This window comes from Eulemur rufifrons, chromosome 7 (genome assembly GCF_041146395.1).
Source record: "Eulemur rufifrons isolate Redbay chromosome 7, OSU_ERuf_1, whole genome shotgun sequence".
NCBI classification, from domain to species: domain Eukaryota; kingdom Metazoa; phylum Chordata; class Mammalia; order Primates; family Lemuridae; genus Eulemur; species Eulemur rufifrons.
Genome location: NC_090989.1, coordinates 208,050,943 through 208,070,809, shown reverse-complemented (window position 1 = coordinate 208,070,809; position 19,867 = coordinate 208,050,943). Strand labels below are relative to the sequence as shown.

The 19,867-nt window shown below is 40.4% G+C and overlaps 1 protein-coding gene and 1 non-coding gene across 2 annotated transcripts; both read left to right on the top strand.

The window, feature by feature from the left end:
- Window positions 1-3,098: 3,098 nt before the first annotated feature.
- LOC138385931 (putative ankyrin repeat domain-containing protein 19) lies at window positions 3,099-18,393 on the top strand. The gene is made up of 6 exons (XM_069472107.1): window positions 3,099-3,316; window positions 7,851-7,965; window positions 8,128-8,301; window positions 12,138-12,244; window positions 13,592-13,729; window positions 18,303-18,393. The coding sequence occupies exons 1-6, from the start codon at window positions 3,099-3,101 to the stop codon at window positions 18,391-18,393; spliced, it is 843 nt and encodes a 280-aa protein (XP_069328208.1).
- LOC138388848 (U6 spliceosomal RNA) lies at window positions 14,923-15,029 on the top strand. The gene has a single exon (XR_011234326.1). It is a non-coding gene; the product is annotated as a U6 spliceosomal RNA (small nuclear RNA).
- Window positions 18,394-19,867: the final 1,474 nt, after the last annotated feature.

Sequence of the window (19,867 nt, the reverse complement as noted above, 5' to 3'; positions counted from 1 at the left end):
GCTGCCTGGATCCACCTTGAGTATGAGCAGTCACAGAGTATGGGAGGGGAGAGATGAAAAGGCAACCCACAAAAGGCCATCCCTGCCAGGGGTGGCTGCTCCACCCTCATAGAGCCACCTGGCCCCAGGGCCCCACCTTCTCCTCACTCACACCCCTCCCTTGGTCCATCTCCCAGTTTCTTTCTGCCACCGCAATATGTCTCTTTCTGTGGCCTCTGAGTGCTTGTCCTGCCCCTCTGGCCACTTCTGTGGGGCCTCTGGCCTGGCTGGCCCTCTGGGCCCTGCTCCCCCAGCTATTCCTCTGTGGGAGGAGTCTCCTCCCCAACCATGACAGGTACAGAGCCCCTCAGGAGGGGAGTGGGCCCCATGCTGGTCGACTCTTGCGGGGGTTCTGATGCCTGTGCAGTGACTGGCTGCTACATGGTTTGAGGACATAGGGGACGTGTGTGAGAGGTGTGCAGGGGTCTGGCCACCATTCCTAGGGCACTGTCCCTAAAGTGCTCGGGGCCACCAGCAGCAGCATGGCTCACTGCCCTCCTGCTGGTGGTCACCCCTGCAGTCTCGAACCCACCTCAGGCCCACCCACACCTACTGAATCAGCTGTAGATTTGGCAGAGAGGACAAGAAGGGTTTCTAGTCAGTGGGTGCTAAAACCATGCTGTGGGCCACCCCCGTGCTGAGCTGAGCATAGGCCTTGGCTCCCATGGGGGCCAGAGACAGCACCTCAGGAGGAGGTGGGGTCCAAAACCAAGGCTCCCAAGGGAGCCTGTGGCAAAGGGCATCAGGCCCTGGAGGTTGGGTGTCCAGTATGTCTGGCTTGCTCTAGTGGCCACTGACCATCTTCTGGAGGATGCTCCTTGTGCAGCCATCTGCAGTGGGCAAGGTGGCTGGCTGGTGTCTCTGGTTCCTCAGGAACATCTAACAGGGCAGACCGGGCAGCTGAACCTGGGCCAGCACTGTCGAATCCTTCTCTGACACTTCCAGTGTTCAGAAAACACCGGGTTAAAGTCCTGCTCCCACACAGAAGGCCAAGTTCTGGGGAATCACGGATGGGGAGCAGAGGGCTGGAGCCAAGTCTCCAGCTCAGGCCAGGACAATGGACCCAAGACAGAGCCACCATCCCAGTTAGTACCGCTAAATGCAACAGCAATGTTCTCTCGGTCTGCTTCACTGACAAGAAACAGGCAAATCACAGAGAATCTTCTAGAATGTGTGCTAGGAGGGATGTCAGAAAAGCCAGCTCTGAGCAAGGGCAGAGCCCGGTGCGACACTGGCACGTCCATTAATGTCTCAGGACTTCACCCTCAGTAAAACCATCATTACTCATCCACTTACCACCGAGGGATTTTCTGAGGCTTAAGTAATAGTTTGCAAAACATGTGCTTTTTGATCTTTAAGGTACCATACAAATGTTAGCTACAGACCCCTTAAAGACCCCTTCCAACACCCACTGACCAGAGGGCAGGCTGAGAGCAGTTGTGTAGAGACAGATCCGCTGGATGGCCCTCCTGCACCCTCCCCCCACCAAGCCGCACTGCCAGGCCGCTGGGCCAGCCGCCAAAGGCTGCACAGTGCACCACCGACAAGAAGTGGAGGAGGGCGATAGCCTTCCCTCCGTGGTGGGTAAGTGCAAGAATGGGACCAACTTTCAGGATGGCTGGCCAGGAGACAACGACCCGCACTCGGGCACAAGCCTGCACCAAAGGTAGAGGCCACCGCAGGGCATAGCACCACATGTTGATGGCCCCAGGAGTGATGCATGCCAGGGCGAGGACCCGGGTCTGAAGCCCGACAAGAGAGGCAAAGAAAGGTGACCCGGAGAAGGTGCCAGATGCCACGAGGTCCAAGGGAAGCCTAGGACAGACTGCATCAGCCAGGACTCGCAAGGGGTCCCATTGCCAGTGGCCTCCCTGCACAAGGGCCATCCTGCGGCCTCTGGAACCAGCAGCTGGCCTTGGGTGACACTCTGCATGCCACTTAGGCCCTGACTGCCACTGTCCAGCCCCCAAGAAGCCTCTTTTGGACACCACTGCTACCCGACTGGTCAACTAAGAAACCACTGCCTCACCCTAGAAAGGCGTCAGGTGTCATTGACACCCAGGGGCAAAGCTCAAGGCCACACCCTCCATCATGAGGCCCAGGCTCTCCTAATAAGCACAGCAGGTGGTAGAGCACTCCACATAGTGAGATCAGCAGATACAGAGAATAAAAAGGACACACATGGCAGGGGAGACACAGCAGCAAGGCCTATGACTGGTCAGGTGCAAAAAACACCAGCATATCTAGAAAACACAGAACAGGACTCCCCAAGGCCCTCCCAGACATGAGGGTGGCCCTGCAACACACCCAGGACACATCAGACAGCCTTTTACCACCCTTCAACACACATACACATACACAACCACACACCACTGCAGCACTCCCTGAGACAGACCTCCCTGACAGCCCATTTATACCCATTTCTCCGCTGGTGCCTGAGCTGTAGCCGCCACCTGCACACCGTGCACCGGCAGGGGCTGCCCGGCAACCCCCGACCCCGCCCACGCTGTCGGCAATGCTGACCCGGGACAAGACGCCTTGGCAGCGGCCAACTGCAATGGTTGTCAGCGGCGGCGGCACACGCACAGGACCCTCCGCACAGCTCCGATCCCTGTGGCCACTGAGCGCTCAGTGCTGGCAGCCGCTGTGCTCCGGGAGTGAGACAAGGAGAAGCGGGAGCGGCCAGCAGTGTCAGCCGAGCCCTCAGGCCTTGCGGGTGTCACTCACAGCGATCCCGAGGCATCCCAGGGAGAGCCCCACCAGCTGTCTCTCGCGCCAGGGCTGCAGCCGCCATCCACTAGTCGCGTGCTCGCATGACAGTTTCCAAGGGCGTCTGTCCTCGGGCCTGTGTGCGCAAGCGCAGGGGCGCATGCGCACTCGTGCTCAACGGCTTTCTTGGCCTTACTTGGTCGAGGTCGGAACCGTGAGTTCCCGGGTGGGAGGTTGTTGACAGACCAGGTTGACTTTCTACTATTGAGCTTGGAGTTGGTGAGAAGTGAAGAGGTGAGGAGGTGGTGAAAAGCGAGGGGGAGCTGTGAGGAGTCTCCCAAGCCAGCAGGATGGTCTCTACCTTGTGGAAGATCTTTGGCTTGGCCCGCAAGGAGGGCCGGCTGGCCATGGAGCCCTACGATCCCAGGGTCTTCTCAAGTCCTTGGTACAACCTCCATAATAGAGACCTGAGAAAGATCCACAAAGCTGCCAACGTCGGTGACCTAGCGAAAGTGAAGGAGATCCTTTCGAGCGGGAAAAATGTGGATGTTACAGACAAGAAGAAGAGGTACTGGGAACAGTGAGCCGGCGGGGGGGGGGGGGGGGGGCGGGGAGGAGGGGGGAGGAGGTGGGAGGAGGTTCTGGGGGGAAGGCGGCCCTCTTCCCAGGCCTGCCCTCCTGTCCCCGAGTGCGGGGAGTTAGCTACTCTCCCAGCAGAGAATCGGGTCCCTCAGACGGGTTGTCGCGAAGGATGAAAAAATAGTAGGGAATAGAAATAAAATAATACACAGAGGCAAAAATACAGTTTATAAAGAATAGATTTATGGGCCGGGCGCGGTGGCTCACGCCTGTAATCCTAGCACTCTGGGAGGCCGAGGCGGGTGGATCGCTCAAGGTCAGGAGTTCGAGACCAGCCTGAGCAAGAGTGAGACCCCGTCTCTACTAAAAATAGAAAGAAATTATATGGACAACTAAAATATATATAGAAAAAATTAGCCGGGCATGGTGGCGCGTGCCTGTAGTCCCAGCTACTCGGGAGGCTGAGGCAGTAGTAGGATCGCTTGAGCCCAGGAGTTTGAGGTTGCTGTGAGCTAGGCTGACGCCATGGCACTCACTCTAGCCTGGGCAACAAAGTGAGACTCTGTCTCAAAAAAAAAAAAAAAGAATAGATTTATGAAAATAGGTAAAGCGGCGTGCTCAGAGGACTACTCGATATCCCCGTCAATTGTGGAGTCAAGACTGAAGTTTTACATCAGTATTTATAGGTACAGTGATGGGTTGCCAGGGGTAACAGATTTACATAACTGGTAGTTTCTTTTTATGTTCACAGTCTCCCAAAAGGCTTCTATAGATCCCGTAATTAACTCTATGTGAACAAACGGTTACAAAGTCTTTTTAGGACAAACTTCAAAGTTTCAAGATAAAACGATCACTTTAGTAAAAACAGAGACATAGTGGCTCCAGTTATTGTGTATTGCGACAGATTCTTCAGAAGTCAAGCAAGAGCTGTCTCTTAGGCTAATGGCTTTTAACCATAGGTGTCTGTTTTGGGCGGCATGTCTTTTTTGATCAGCTCCCATCCCGTGGCTCCACGCAAACCTACTTTGTGGTTCAAAGCAAGCGAGAACCACAGGCCTGAGACTGCAGCTTCACCTTGCAAAGCAGCTGCTGCTGACCATTTAGACACCTTCCCCAGGCGAAGCATCTTTTGATGCGGGAACTGACGGGTTCACATATTCCTTCAGGGCAAAGCCTTGCAAAACTCCTGAAATCATTTCTGTCTCTAATAACGTAAGGGGCATTTCCATAAATCAACATTTCTTAGGCTCAACACCCGAGGGCGGCTGGGCTTTCCTCCCTCCTCAGGCCCCACATCACCTGGGACCTGGAAACCTGTTGGGGGGCGGGTGTCCAGGCCAGGCCATCTTTATGCCAAGTGACGCTAAAACAAAACTATAGCTGGGGTTACGATCCTCGCATCATCCCACTTCTCCAGTGCTTTATTGACAATTGTAAAGTGACTTAACTAACAAAATTAAGTATATGCTGCAGTGTTTCATTTTTAATGTACACATTTTAAAACAATGTTATATACATTATAAGAAGATGCATAAGGTGAGAGAGAAATAATTCCCACAATTTATCAATTTCTTCAGATAAAATTCAATATCCATTTTATATTCATGTACACCTATTTATATGAGCTCTTTACTTGAGAGATCTATCCTAGAAGGAAACTGAAGTGGGAAGATGGTTTCATATCCTTAAGTAGAAAGACTCATTTTTCTCAAAATGTGAACTGTTTTCTGTGTTTATCAGGTTTTAAAAATTTTTGAGTTACACACTTCCTTGGTGTGAGGTCAGGAAGGAGGAGCATTTTCATAACGGAGTGAACAAAGACATGCCCTTCTAGATACAAAATATGCTGTTCGTTTCTACAAATTAATCATGAAGGGACAAATGAATGGAATAAAATAGAAAATACAGAAACATTTAGATGTATACAACAATTTGGAACTGGATGTCATTTCATATTAGTAGAAAAAGTTTGAGTTATTTTTAAGGGAATGCCTGTTAACTGGGGAAAACCTGCTAGATTTTTGTGTCACAGAAGTTCCTGATGGGGGATATAGATTAAAATTGTAAATATAGAAAATGAGAAATGTACCATAAAAAAACGCAAATGCCTATTTATACAGGTACATTTTTACATTGACAAAGACCTTCCTAACAATGACTTCACAAGCAAGCATTTTGAAGTTTGATTTAGCAAGATAAAAATTAAAACCCCCAGGGTGTAGAAAGAAATCAACAAAATAAGAGAACATCATTGCAAAAATACTTATTAGAACATTGAAATTTTACACACACGCACACACACACATATCAGATGAAAAAAATATATCTTAATTTTACAGAGGATTCTTCCAAATCCATAAGATGAGAGCTCTAAAACTGGGGATAGTATTTTATTGCAATTCTACAAGTGACCTATGCACATGGAAAAAAATTAGTGTTCCTGGTAAGAGAAGGAATTTGACTTAAGCGGAATGAGTTACTGTTTTCTATCCATGAAGAGCAGTGGTACTAAGACTTTTGCCTCAAGTTTAGATCCTGATGATTTTTCAAATACACAATTTGGTGGCCGGCACCACATTTTGTGAAAGATGTACGTGCCCATTTATCCATCAATTGCATTATACTAAAATGTCTTTAGGAACTAATTAGAGATACATGCAATTTGTTTTTCTCAGCATTGCTTCAAATAGTAATGTATTAAGAACCCATATAATGGATTTTGTTAACTAAATTTGAGTGCATCCATAGGATGGAGTAATATGTGGCCATTGAAGATGGCAATAGATACAGAAGGATTTTGGTGTGTGACAATGTACTTTGATGTATCAAGTGAGAAAAAAAATCAACTTGATTATACATATACACAAACAGACTATGGTCTGGTGTTAGCTGAAAATATGTATAAAATGGATAAAATTTTGTTATTTCCAGTCCTTTGTATAATAACTAAATTTTTTTCCTTCTCCTTATCTGTTTTCTGCAATGAGCATGTAGAAAAGATCTAGTAAAAGTTTATGATATGTCCTTAGGGAGAGCAAGAATATGATCTTGCACAGATAAAAATAATTTCTTACTATCTATTAAAAAATGTTTTTTTCTAAATTAGTATCTTCTGTGAACTTTTAGCCCCTTCATGAGTAAAGGGAATCTTTTTACCTGTGTATGTAGATTTTATTATGTATACATTTTATTATAGACATATGTTTTTATTACATATAGATTTTGAAATATATGTAAACAATTATAGATTACTCATTTTAGTTTGTATCCTTATGAAAATAAAAAAAGCAAATATAAGTATTATTATTTCAAAAGTATTGCTTGACTTTCTAGCAGTTTTCTTTAAAAATATTGAACTCCCAAATGTATTTATCTATTCTTTCAATCCATTTATTCATTAAACATGACCTGAATACCTATTATATAGCAGATATATTCTACTATCTCTCAGGACCCTCCCATTCTTAAAAACGCTTCTTGTTTACCTGCCCAACCTGAGCGAGTTGAGAGGTTTAAAATTGGAGCAGTAGGACTTAATCTCAATGGATGGCTTTCCTCCCTCCTTTCAAACAAAAGCATTTCTGAAGGTAGAAAATTACAAAAGATAACCTTTAACTTTTGAAGATGTGTCATGTCTTAAATACTATTAATCATTGGAAATATCTGATTGGACATACATTCCATACATCTAAATATTGAATAAAATAAACCATACCTATTCATTTGCCCTCTGACCCCATAGAACTTTTAAGAACTAAAATTTATTTACATGCCAGTTATGTGACTAGAACTGCCAAAGACCTGTCATATGTACCACATTTCATTTACTGTAAGGCACCATGGATTGTGTGATGCCCCATTATTTTCTGTATCAATAAGAGAATTTTTAAAATGCCAATTATAGTTGTAAGAAATCATGAATTATAAGTAGCATTCCAATGTCCTAGGTGCTAAAATATGAGAAAATGAGCATCTGAGAATCATTGGAATACAGTATTATCTCTGATCTTTAAAAATACCACAAGTGACTACAGTTGTGTCATTTTACGTACTTAAAATGTTCTCTCTGTTAAGTAGTAGTAATAGTAATTCTTATAATATCCAACAATTATTGAGCTGTTATTTCTGCTAGGAACTACTCTAAATACTTTGCATAGATTTTTGTTTAAGCATCACAGTGGTGTCCTGTGAGCTACTGGTTTTATCCCCATTTTATTGATGAGGAAATTGAGGCACAGAAAGGCTAAGCCATACCTAGTAAGTGACAAAGCTTAAAGTAGAGATTTAAGCCCAAACTGAACTGCATCCAGAGGCCAAGCTCTTTCCATTCAAATAGGCTGCTCCTTGAATTAATGTAGTGAACTGTAAGAGCTAATAAATATTGTACTTCCTTCACAAGAAAAGTAAATGTTTGTTTTGAAGGCAGAGGAATGACATGCTATTTAATGTCTCCAATTGCATGAGTCATTGTATGTTTTGAGATAGTGCACTATAATTTCCTAAAAATCCTCTCACTTTTATAGGACCGCTCTACATCTGGCCTGTGCCAATGGCCATTCAAAGGTGGTGAATCTCCTGGTAATCAGTCGGTGCCAACTGAACCTGTGTGACAGCAAAAACAGGACAGCTCTGATGAAGGTATATAGTAACCAACGATTTCAGCATGAGATGGCTTTAATTTAAATACATAGAATCAAAATGAATGTATCTCATTTAAATATAACTAGTTGGTGAAACCTGTGGAATGTCTATTTTGAATTCCTAGAATTTACATTCTATTTCTTGGTCTAATACTGACAGGCTGTACATTGCCAGGAAAGTACGTGTGTACCTATTCTACTACAGCATGGTGCGGATCCAAATCTTCAGGATGTCTATGGCTACACTGCTCTCCACTATGCTGTGTATAATGACAACATGTTACTAGCAGAAAAACTGCTTGACTACCATGCAAATATTGAGACAAAAAGCCAGGTATAGATCAACCAACTGTATTTTTGAAATATGAAATGCCTGTGTTTTAACATTGACGTATATGTAAGTGTCAGTTGTCCATATTTGGAAGCTCAAGCATTTCCTGAATGAAAATATTTTGGAATAACTTAATTGTCTAAAATTTTTCTTAACATCTTGATATTTTTAAAGAGGTAGTAGAGGGTACAGCTTTCTTTTGTGCACTTATGGCAAATATTTATGAAAGCACTGACTGTGTAAAAGGTAAAACTTTTTTACAAGTATTTTTCCCACCCAAGTTTTTTGTTCTAATTAGTGTAAAACAGCACAGGAAAGCAAAATTTGCCCACAAAATAGACTTTATCTTACAAGTCTAACAAAGCTAAAGCATTTTACAACAAATGGGAATCTTGGTGCTGTTGACAAGTTTCTTAGAAATTAATTTATACAAGGGAGATTTCTTTCTCAGTGGCAAGGCTTAAGGGAGATGAATGGAAAGGGCAAAGGAGAACGTCAGAAATCTGCAGGCCAATTTGGAAATTAGGTAATTGAGGGAAAATAACAGGGAGAGGTTTTTTTTGGTATTGGTTGGTTTGTTGGTTGTTTTTTTTTTCCGGTTTAAATATTTACACAAGATGCTCTTCAGTTTGGGGTTTAACAAAATAATTCTCAGTTTAGGAAAGAGAGTTAATGAGTCATAATCTTGCCTATAGATCAATTTTAGGAGGACTCCGAGGAAGCCAGATTGACTGTGAACAGGTGATGATGAAGTGGGAAACACTTCACAAGAGGGAAGAACAGATAATTCACTGATTTATTACTGTATTCTGGCAGAAGCAGCCACTTAGATAAGTGTCTAAACTCTGCTCTCCAATCTAGAATGTCTGGATGGGAAGAGCTTATAAATAGCAAAATCAGGTTGCATTTTGAGTTTACCAGTCTCTGTTTGACTGCTACCCAGGAAAACCAGATGGAGTTTTCAGTAAATGACTCTCTCTCATTCTTTCCTCTTTTTGCCACGTCCCCAAGTGATAAAGGGGACTGACCATGTGGGTGAGAGGTGACACTGAAGTGATTGTCTACTGCACTAGGTCTCAGCTAGAGTTGTGCATCACAGCGACCTGGGAAAATTAAAAAAAATTCTACAAGTCCAGGCTCTCCCCTAAAGATTTTGGTTTAGGAAATGTATATTTAAAAATATTTCCTCAGAGCTGGGCATGGTGGCACTACTCAGGAGGCTTGAGGCAGGAGGATTGCTTCAGCCCAGGAGTTTATCCTGGGCAGCATGATGAGACCCAATCTCTAACAAAAAAGAAAAAATAATCCTTGAGATTCTGATACACTCCTGGTTAAGAACCACTGTATAAATATCATCTATAAATTCACCTGTTTCAAAAACTTCAGAAAGTTCTAGAGCAGTTGGAGTTTGATAGGTACTACTTTCTTCAAACCTCTCCTTTCCAATAATATTAGCCTGACTTTTATCTTTCTCTACCTCTGTGGTTGGCAAGTTAAAAGGAATATTCTTGGCAATATCAATCGGCTTACAGAATAACACCCTTTTCCTTTCAATCATTCACTGCCATTCAGAGGGTCTTCAGAAATTTCCTTATGGGTCATTTTTCAATAAGTAAGGGTAGACGCTTTCAGGATTTCATGGCTGTTGTGATTCAGATGATTAGGTCAATAAATGTTTTTTACAAGCAGGATTTTTTTCAATTAGAATAGTAGCAAATCCTGACCAGTTTTTTACTTGAAGCTGTATGGTGGACTATCTGAGTATGTCTGTTAAGTTCATAGAGCTTTAGCATAATCAGGACACCCATGATTAACTAAAAACCATGAAGTTACTAAGAATGCAGATAGGAATTCTTTTAATAATTTAGTTTCAGCAGTCCTATGAACTGATTATCTGTTTGGTTAACAGTTTAAGAAAATTAAATATGAATAGATTGTAAATAAATAAATGTAAAAATCCATGAAGTGAGTGTTATGAGTTCTAAGAGCAACTTGTGTTACATGTTGGAGCCTGATTTTTCAGTAACACATGTGATACTAAAGAAAGGAAAGATTTTACATGCAAACCCTTGCTTTATACACAACCATGTGGAAACACATTTGTAGCAAACATGAAAACACAAGGGTGGCCTAAATAGTCTAAATATGGACAGCCATAGGTATATTTAATTTGCTTCCATAAATGCCGTTAATGTGTACAATTTAGGAGACATGCAGAAATCTGGATTTCAGGCTTCTATTAAAGAATCCAATGTGGTGTCCCTTGAGTCAGTCTTACTGTTTGGTGTGCAGTGAGGATGCTGCCCCTTTCTATGAGGTGTATGTTCTCCACTTTTCTACTGTGCCTGCCTAGGTCCTTCACATGCTCAGGTCACCTTCTTTGCCTCTGTAAGTACTTGAGTTTACAGCTCTTATTTTATAGCATGTTGCAGTAAAGATTTCAAAGTCTTCAAGATAGTTCATATGTGTTTATAATATATAGTCTATATTTTATATTAATCCCTTAGTACTGGGGTTTAATTTTAGAATTTAGAAGTTGTTTTTTTCAGAAAAACTCTTCTTCTTTATATATACCATGAACAATCATCCTCCCACTAGAATGCCTATATATATGCCTTTTTAGGCTAATCATGGTTACAGTTGAATAGGTTATGCGTATTGCAGAAAATGTTGTGTAAGTCTCCTTATCATTGTCCCTTAAAAATGCAAGTAGATTTCGTCATGCTAAAAATACTCCATAGAGATCAGTGTTAGAAATTGTATTGATAAGCCATTGTATTTATATTTCTGATTTCTATTGTGTCTAAAATATTAATAAAGTATAATTTTAGGTAGCAATTAAGATGGAAACCAGAACGACAATCGGTTAAAACTGTAGATATGCACCAAGGTCCTGGGATTATCATTAACATTGAGAATAAAATTTCATACTCATAATTTCATGAGCTTTCTAACAGCTAAGATAAAAATCTGTTTCCTTGTAAGAGCAGCAACCCTATGGACCATTTCATAATAAGCAATTGAAATTCATTTGTAGCCCATCTCTTTTAATTCAGAGCTCATTTCTTTAGTGACTCATTTGGAGCAGGAGTGGCTGACATCGGCATCTGGGATGCTGACACCATTGATAGAAGAGAAGCGAGTTTGTGTCAATTGGGAGAAACCTCTGCCTTTATTGGAAAGCACTCGGAACTGTATCCCTGAAACTCTCATCACTCAAATGTTAATGTTTGCCACAAAAAAGTATTGTCAAATAGGGATTAGGACAAGTCCAAGAGATTTCTTGAATATTGGACATAGAATGCAGTTTTGTAATATTTCTCAAATATAGATGATCATGGAATATTTCTGTTGGGAGACTGTCCTTGCAGTAAATATTCTTTGGCATATAGTTTAGGAAACACTGCTCTGGGAATAATAATTTAGATCATTCCTTTAATAAAAATACTTAGAGGATTTACTACTGTGTCCTAGGGTTTGGGGATATAGAGAAAAGATGGAGTCCCTGCCCTCAAGAAGTTCTAGGTTTATGTGGGGAACAATAAACTAATTGCAATATACCATGCTAAATAGTGTGAGAGAAGCAAAGATTCCCGGAGCTGGTAAATGTTTGAAGTGAGTTTTGGAGATGGTAGGAGTTAATGTGGTGAGGCAGAGGAAGGGAGTTTGCAAGGGAAGGAGCAGCATATGGGAGAGCCTGGAGGAATGAGCAGGAAGGGACTACTTTTTGTTTACTTTCTATGTTATATGTGTAAGTTCATAGGATATTATATAAGGTTTTGAGTTCAATTGAGAAACATGTAATGTTGAGAATTATCAATTTTTTTGCTGTTTTACAGGGTGGCCTCACACCACTTTTACTTGCTGTGTATAACACAAGACAGCAAATGGTAGAGTTTTTAATAAAGAAAAATGCAAACGTAAATGCAGTTGATAATTTGAAAAGGTACAGTAGTTATGTTTTTCTTAAACCCAAGTGGTGTTCTGGAGCAGTAATCACACAAGTCCAAAATATTAAATAAATAAGATTAACTTACAATTATTGGGATATAGTGCAAAGTATCAACACAAATCATCAGGTAGAAAAGCAAATATTTGGACTGGGCAATATAAAGAGCAGCGTATAATAGGATATATCTTCTCTTATTATACTGACTGATGCTTGTTATTTGTAACCCAATGTTTTTGGTCCTGTGGCCTTATCTTACCTAAAGGGATTTTGTATTTTATTAGTTTTATAACATGTGGACTTTAGTTTTCAGTTTACTTTATGCCTCAATATTGACTTCTTAACCTTTTTCTAGTATTTTTCTAACCTCTGCTTCTTATACACTTTTCCTTTAAAAATGCTATGTTAAACATAAATAGCAGTTGAAAATCATTTTGTCTTTTGGATGACTCTTTGCTTTAAGTTTCTTGCTTTGAGGAATATTCATGTTAGGTGATCCCTGAGTGACCCTTAATTGCTATTACCAGGTACTGTGGGTTCATTGGTTTCTTTCCTTTTTCATTTCTAGTGTATTTTGATTTTTTTTAAATTAGTATGGATAGAGGGAAGAAAGATACCTTAAGTTGGATAAACTTTTCTTTTAATGAAGACAAGCCGTGGGTGAGTGATAAAGAGAAAAGAGGCTTTAGAGTCACACACGACTAGATTTAATTCCTAGTTTTCCCACTTGCTAGTTGTGTGACCTTGGGAGCCCTACTTACCACTAAATGCATTTTCTGCTATGAAAAGGAGGGTAATAATACATCCTTCAAGGGTGGTTGTGTGTGAGTAAGATTATATAGAGAGAGCATTGAATTCAGTGCCTAGCATATATTGTAAGCATCATGTACTGAAATTACAAGGACTACTATTAATATTATTGTCATTATTATTAATATTGCTGTTTTAAGCCTTCAGATAGCTCTTTCTTATGTGACCCCAAGCTGACTGAAGTACAAACTATTATATCAGACTAGGGAGGTAATAGAGAAATCTTTGCATACTTTAGATAATTGACATCCGTAGTTTCTTGCCCATCAGAGGACTTTAACATCCTTGACTATGTAATACCCCAGAGGGACAAGAGGCTTCCTTTTTGTCTGTTCTTTTTGGCCTTGGTAATAATTTACAAAGATGAACACTAGAGCACCCAAGCTGTTTATGTCTATTAGTGCATGTAAATGGTTAAATCTACACTGACAGGTGAAATAGGACATGGGTAAAGTATATGAAATGAGCTGTTTAAATCAGTTTATTAACGTTCCTCAGGGTGGAAACTTAACAGTCATCTGTCTGTTATTTTAGAACAGCCCTCATGATTGCCTTACATAAGAAATCACCAGATATAGCCAATCTTCTTCTTCAGCAATGCATTGATGTCTCTTGTGAAGATATGGTTGGGCAGACTGCAAAAGATTATGCTCTTTGTAGTGGTTTGAAATCGTAAGTGTTTACATTAAAAGGCAAGTTAATACCATGTTGATGTTTAAAATAATTATAACTATTGTGTCTTATACATCAGGTGAAATTTCATAGTTAGGTTCAGGTAGTTGTGGAAAGGCAGTGAGTCAATCCACTTCATCCACCAGAAATCAAGCAAAAGGCAAGAGTACTTCTAAGTAGCGAGGGGTACAGGGTTCTTTATCTCAGGACTTTTAAGACAATTATCCTTAGGGATCCCAACATTGCCCATCTCATTCCAAGGAGAACCCCTCTGCGTGGGATAAAAATAGTGTCACGTTTTGATTTTTCTAATTAGTTAGTTGGGTCTTGAATGTGCAGTTTAGTCAAAAGTCCTCATTCTTCCCCTGAGGACTATCTCCTATTTACAAGTCAGAAAGAGGGGGAATAAAGACATTCTAATCATTCCATTGTTTCTGGTGATTCCATTGCTTCATTGTTGCCATTGGAACTGGTCCTGCAGTCTGATATGATTGACCTTTGTTATCAAGATGCCCTGACTGATTCAGATCCCTAAGTCTTCATGGTGATCCATACTTAGACTTCAAAGTTACAAGTTTTTCTAGTTCACTTGCATATTCTTATATGCTCAGTCATTGCTCCCAAAGCACCAGCACCCTGCTCTGGCAGCCAGGCCTCCTAGGTTTAGCCACACACATAGTGAGCAAATTGACCCTTCCCCCCACACTCAAACCTTATTTGAAGCCCACATTTAGGCCACCCTAGACTGTGATGATAAGTTCTCCTTTGAGGCCCTTTTTTGGCTTTTCCCTAGCAAATAGTGTGTGGAATTGTTCTCAACTATCAGAGGGGTTCAAGTAATGTTGCAGGGAGAGATCAGTTTCTTTTCTTCTTTGCTCCCAGATATGTACCCCAAGTCTCCTTTCTATCCTGGGTAGCACCTTTTCTTATGTAGTGAAAGGTCCCATATGTTCCTTCCCCAGAGTAGTGAGCACCAACTTGTGGTCAGCTGCTCAAGTGATTTGGTTTCCAAAATCGTGAAAATCTCCCAAGCTACTTGTATTTCTACCTCAAGTTTTTAAAATATTTTCAAATTCTGCCTCCCAAGGAAGCCATTCAATAGAACTCCCTGAATCTAAGGTAGGTTAGTTGGGGTGAACAGAGCTGAGCCTCATCTATGATTCATCAGTATCCATGTAGAAAAGTCGGGCTTTGTGCTTGTATGGGCAGCACATATACCAAAATTGGGACCCTATAGAGAAGATTGGCATGGCTCCTGCCCAAGGATGGCACCCGAATTTGTGACACATCCCATATTTTGTGGAAGATCATTTGAGTACTTGCTGACTAGCTCCAAGCAAACAGTGTAAGTGAAAGCAAAATGGGTGACACTCAATATTGAAATTATGATTTCCACTACAAAAATATCCATGTAAGGTGATCTATGAAGTGAGAACGAAGCTGAGTACCATGTGAGATGCTGTGTGCAAATATGTTGTCAGTATGTATCTCGGGAATGAGAAAATGCCAATTTGCATCTCCTTCATGGAACTTGAAAAAAAGAAAAGTAGGGTTTTGTCTTCCATGTCTGTTGGAGCTGAACATGGAGATTAAGCATCATTCTAACAAAGATCTGGTGGTTCAGAGTTTGGTTAGGTAGAGAAGGAGTAGTAGTAGTCTAAGCTACGTCTTGACATCTATTTGTTTCTGCCCTTGGTGTGATTGATTAGCTCAGTAATAGGGGACACTTAATGTTATCTAATTTGCTGGGTGCAGTGCCTCATGCTTGTAATCTCAGCTACTCCTGAGGCTTAGGAGGGAGGATTGCTTGCGCTCAGGAATTGGAGGCCACAGTGTGCTATGATCATGCCACTGAACTCCACACTGCGTGACAGAAAAAGACCCCTGTCTTAACAACAACAATAAAAAAGTTATCTAATTTAATGAGATAATATTTCTTAAATAAATTTTGTTACAAATTATGAAATAGCAGAGATACCCTGGATTACAATCCACAAAAAATAGAACAACTAATACCCCAAATTGGTTTAGTAACATTTTCTGAAAACTGCAGCATTTGACTTATTATAACTTATGAAGAAATACATATTGCATTTTATTTGGGATTCCAAAATAGTTTCAGCAATTAGGTCCAAAAACAAATTATTCCATTGCTTTACTATTTCTGAGCACTTTAAAAATGTAATCTTGTTAAATGTTCAAAACAACCTCTTGAAATAAGGCAGTAAAATTCTTATTTTTCAGAAGACAATGAGGCTAAGAAAAGCAACTTGTCTAAGAACAAACAGCTGTTGCTTACACACTTTGCATTATGTAAGCAAACTGGTTAATTTGTCGAGCTGTACTGCCCTCAATTCATCACTAGTTCAACTTACTTTTTTTCTTCTTTAATTAGAAGCTTAGTAAGTTTGTAGAACCTACAGATTTGAAGTGTATGGGATAAATAAAGTTCTGAGATTAGCTCTGGTATTTTCTGAAATATTCTTAAGCATTTAATGTATTTGGCAAATGTTTTTCATATCAGTATTCAAATAGTAATTTTATTTATTATATCTTGTATACATAGCATTTACAAACAAATTTCAGAATATGAAGAAGGAAAGATACCAAAAGACGATACGAACTGCAAAAATCCTAGAAGTCCTTCTCAAAATAGCAATTCAGGTAAGAATTCTGATGTTGAATTAGTCTTGGTTTTACCCTCATTTAAAAAGTAAGATTAAGGAAGTATTGACCACAAAAGAGCAGTTTAAAAAAATCAACTTCAATTTATGAGTGTTTTCTATTAAAACTTCCTTGTTTAAATTAATTTCTTTAATTTCTTTAGTTTAGAATTCAGAATTATTTAGGAAGTTATTTGTAAGTAGTTTATAATCTCAAACAGTTGTCTGAAAAAAGTTAATTCATTTAATTATGCTCCCTAAAATCTTCTATGATATTTTTATATAAATAAAAAAAATTAAGATACTATGGTATGTGTTTCCTCTATAGTGACATTGTAACAAATTGGATTTGTTATAACAACAGATCTTCTATTTAGTTTTTATAATAAATGGTTTGCATTTAGTAAGTGAATTTAATTAGAGTTGATCCTTGAACAACCTAGGGATTATGGACACAAATCTCCAGTGCAGTCAAAAATCTGCATATAACTTTTCACTCCCCCAAACTTAACTACTAATAGCCTACTATTGACCAGAAGAAGCCTTACCAATAACATAAGCAGTCGAATAACACATGGTGTGTATGTTGTATGCATCATATACTGTAATTTTACAATAAAGTAAGCTAAAGAAAAGAAACTAGTTATCAAGAAAATCATAAGGAAGAAAAACTATATTTACTATTTATTAAGTGGAAGTGGATCGTCATAAAGATCTTCATTCTACTCATGTTCACATTGAGTAGGTTAGGAGGAGGAGGAAGAGGAAAGATTGTTCTTGCCTTCTCTGGGTGGCAGAGGCAGGAGAAAATCTGTGGATAAGTGGGTCCCTGCAGTTCAAAGCCATGTTGTTCAATGGTCAACTGCATTACATAGTGATTTGTGTCATGAAAAATGTAACTATCTTTAAAACTGGGAATTCGGAAATACCTTTCTGGTACAGTAAACAAATGACCATAAGAACTGCAAAACTTAGCCAGTGTGTCCAATACCAAGAGGAAATTAGTATTTAAAGATGCCTACTCAGTACAGAAGTCAGAAATGCAGTTCCTTGTTGAGAAGCACAGGTTATGTTACATATTCTCATGCTAACCAGGTCTCGCTATTATCAACTTTACTCCCCATAAGTTGAAACCTAGTTTTGGTCTTTAAGGTGTTCCTAATAGAAAAGAGCTGTCCCTATATAATTCCTGTGTTTTTTCAACAGAATTTTCGAAGAGGACATTTTTATTTGTTTATTCATTTGTCCACTTAACATATAACTATCAAGTGTCTCTTAGGTACTAAACATTTTTCTGATGTTACAGAATACACACATTTATAAAAAATACAGTCAGGAGCTTGTTATTCTAATTGTCATTTCCATTATTTACTTCTTTATTCATTGCTTACTGTGTGTCAGATGCCCTCTGGGAGCTTATAGTTATCATTTATTATGTATTTAGCATGTTCAGTATGTGCCAGACACTTTAAGTTCATGGTGAGGAATTAAAGCTTTAACAAAGTGGGTGGGATTTAAGGTGAGCATGCAGAGCGAGTGGAAATTTGCCAGGTAAAGAGACAGAAGGAACATCTGGCAAGGTTGCATGTTTGGCAGAACAAAACAGCAAGTGCAAAAGCTAAGAGATGTGAATGTACTTTGTAGGGTTTGTGAGCAGTTCAGTTTTGCTAGTGTAAAAAGTGTGATATGGAAATGGTTGGGAATGAGGTGAATACCTAGGTAAGGCAAGCTTATGGAGCACTTGTTAATGAGTAGCTCTTATCATGTAGGCCCTGAGAGTTTTCCCAGGTAGAGGGCTTTTGGCAGCAAAGAATAGATGATGTAAGGAACAGTGGCTGAAACAATAGTAACCAGAGTTTTTTGGGTGGTTCAGTGATTGCATCGGATTCTGCTTGTTGTCCCTCTTTCAGCTCTGCCATTGGCACTGTTTTGTTCATGTCTCCTGTCATGATTGGCTACCTCACAACAGCTCCAAACATGTTCTCAGAAGACACTATCTAAAGGCTGGATGGGCTGCTTTTCTCCATGGGTTTCTTGTAAATAGGGAGAAAACTGCATTGGACTTCCTGTAACATTTTATTGGTTGGGTTATGCCACATGCTCATTCCTAAACCAGGCATGGGAAAGCAGATGGCTTAGAATAATCACTAGCTTAGCTTAGAATAATCATTTCCCTTTTTGGAGACAGGGAGGGCTACTGAGACGATAAGTATCCAAATAGAATTGTGTTTCTCCAGCAAGAAAAAAAAGGAATGGCTATTGGGTAGGAGACCAGCAATGTTTACTGCAGGGATTCATTGGAGAATTTTGAGCAGGGAGTCACAAGATTAGATTTGAGTACTAGGGAATTCTGGTTATGGTCTGAAGCCGGGATTGGCAAGTGGCAAGCTTTTTCTGTAAAAGACCAGATAGTAAACATTTCAGGCCATGTGGTCTCTGTCATATGTACTCAACCCTGCCATTGTACTGTGAAAGCTTCTGTAGATAAGATGGAAGTGAATGGGCATGACTGTGCTCCAACAAAACTTTGTTCACCAAACCATATGGCAGGCTGGATTTGGCCTGTGGTCTGTAGTTTGCTGAGACCTCCTATAGGGGATAGATGGAAAGTAACCACGTAAAGAGACTGGGAGATAAGGAAAGTTTTGCAGTAGTCAAAGCCATAATTTCCTTGGCACCAATCCGGAGACTAGCACCCATCTATTAGGAGGTTTTCACCCATTCATGTGAAATAAAGTTAGGAAACTCTGTTTATTCATTTTAAAATGTTGGTCTTTTTCTTGACATTATACATTTTTTATTGGTTTTGCCTAAATTTTTTTTTTTTACTTAAGAAATAACAATAATAGTTGGTGGGGGCTTCCTCCCTCCCCATGAAAACCATCTGTTAAGAGTCTATATTTAGGAAATTTAAACATGAAATAAATATAGGCCGGGTGCGGTGGCTCGCGCCTGTAATCCTAGCACTCTGGGAGGCCGAGGCGGGAGGATAGCTCAAAGTCATGAGTTCGAGACCAGCCTGAGCAAGAGGGAGACCCCGTCTCTACTAAAAAAAGAAAGAAATTATCTGGACAACTAAAAATATATAGAAAAAATTAGCTGGGCATGGTGGCGCATGCCTGTAGTCCTTGCTACTCTGGAGGCTGAAGCAGGAGGATTGCTTGCGCCCAGGAGTCTGAGGTTGCTGTGAGCTAGGCTGACGCCATGGCACTCTAGCCCGGGCAGCAGAGCGAGACTCTGTCTCCAAAATAAATAAATAAATATAAACTAGGAGATATAGATAAGAATAGCAACAAAACATATTTATTTTATATTAATATTTCCAGTGACAGTGGAAATATAAAGGAGAGGCAGAAAAGAGGTATAGTTAATATGATTTAGTGATTATGGAATGCAGAAAGTTAGGGGGCAGAGAGAAATCTTAGATGATTCATAGGTTTCCAGGGCATGCACTAACATTTAAACTGGACATGAG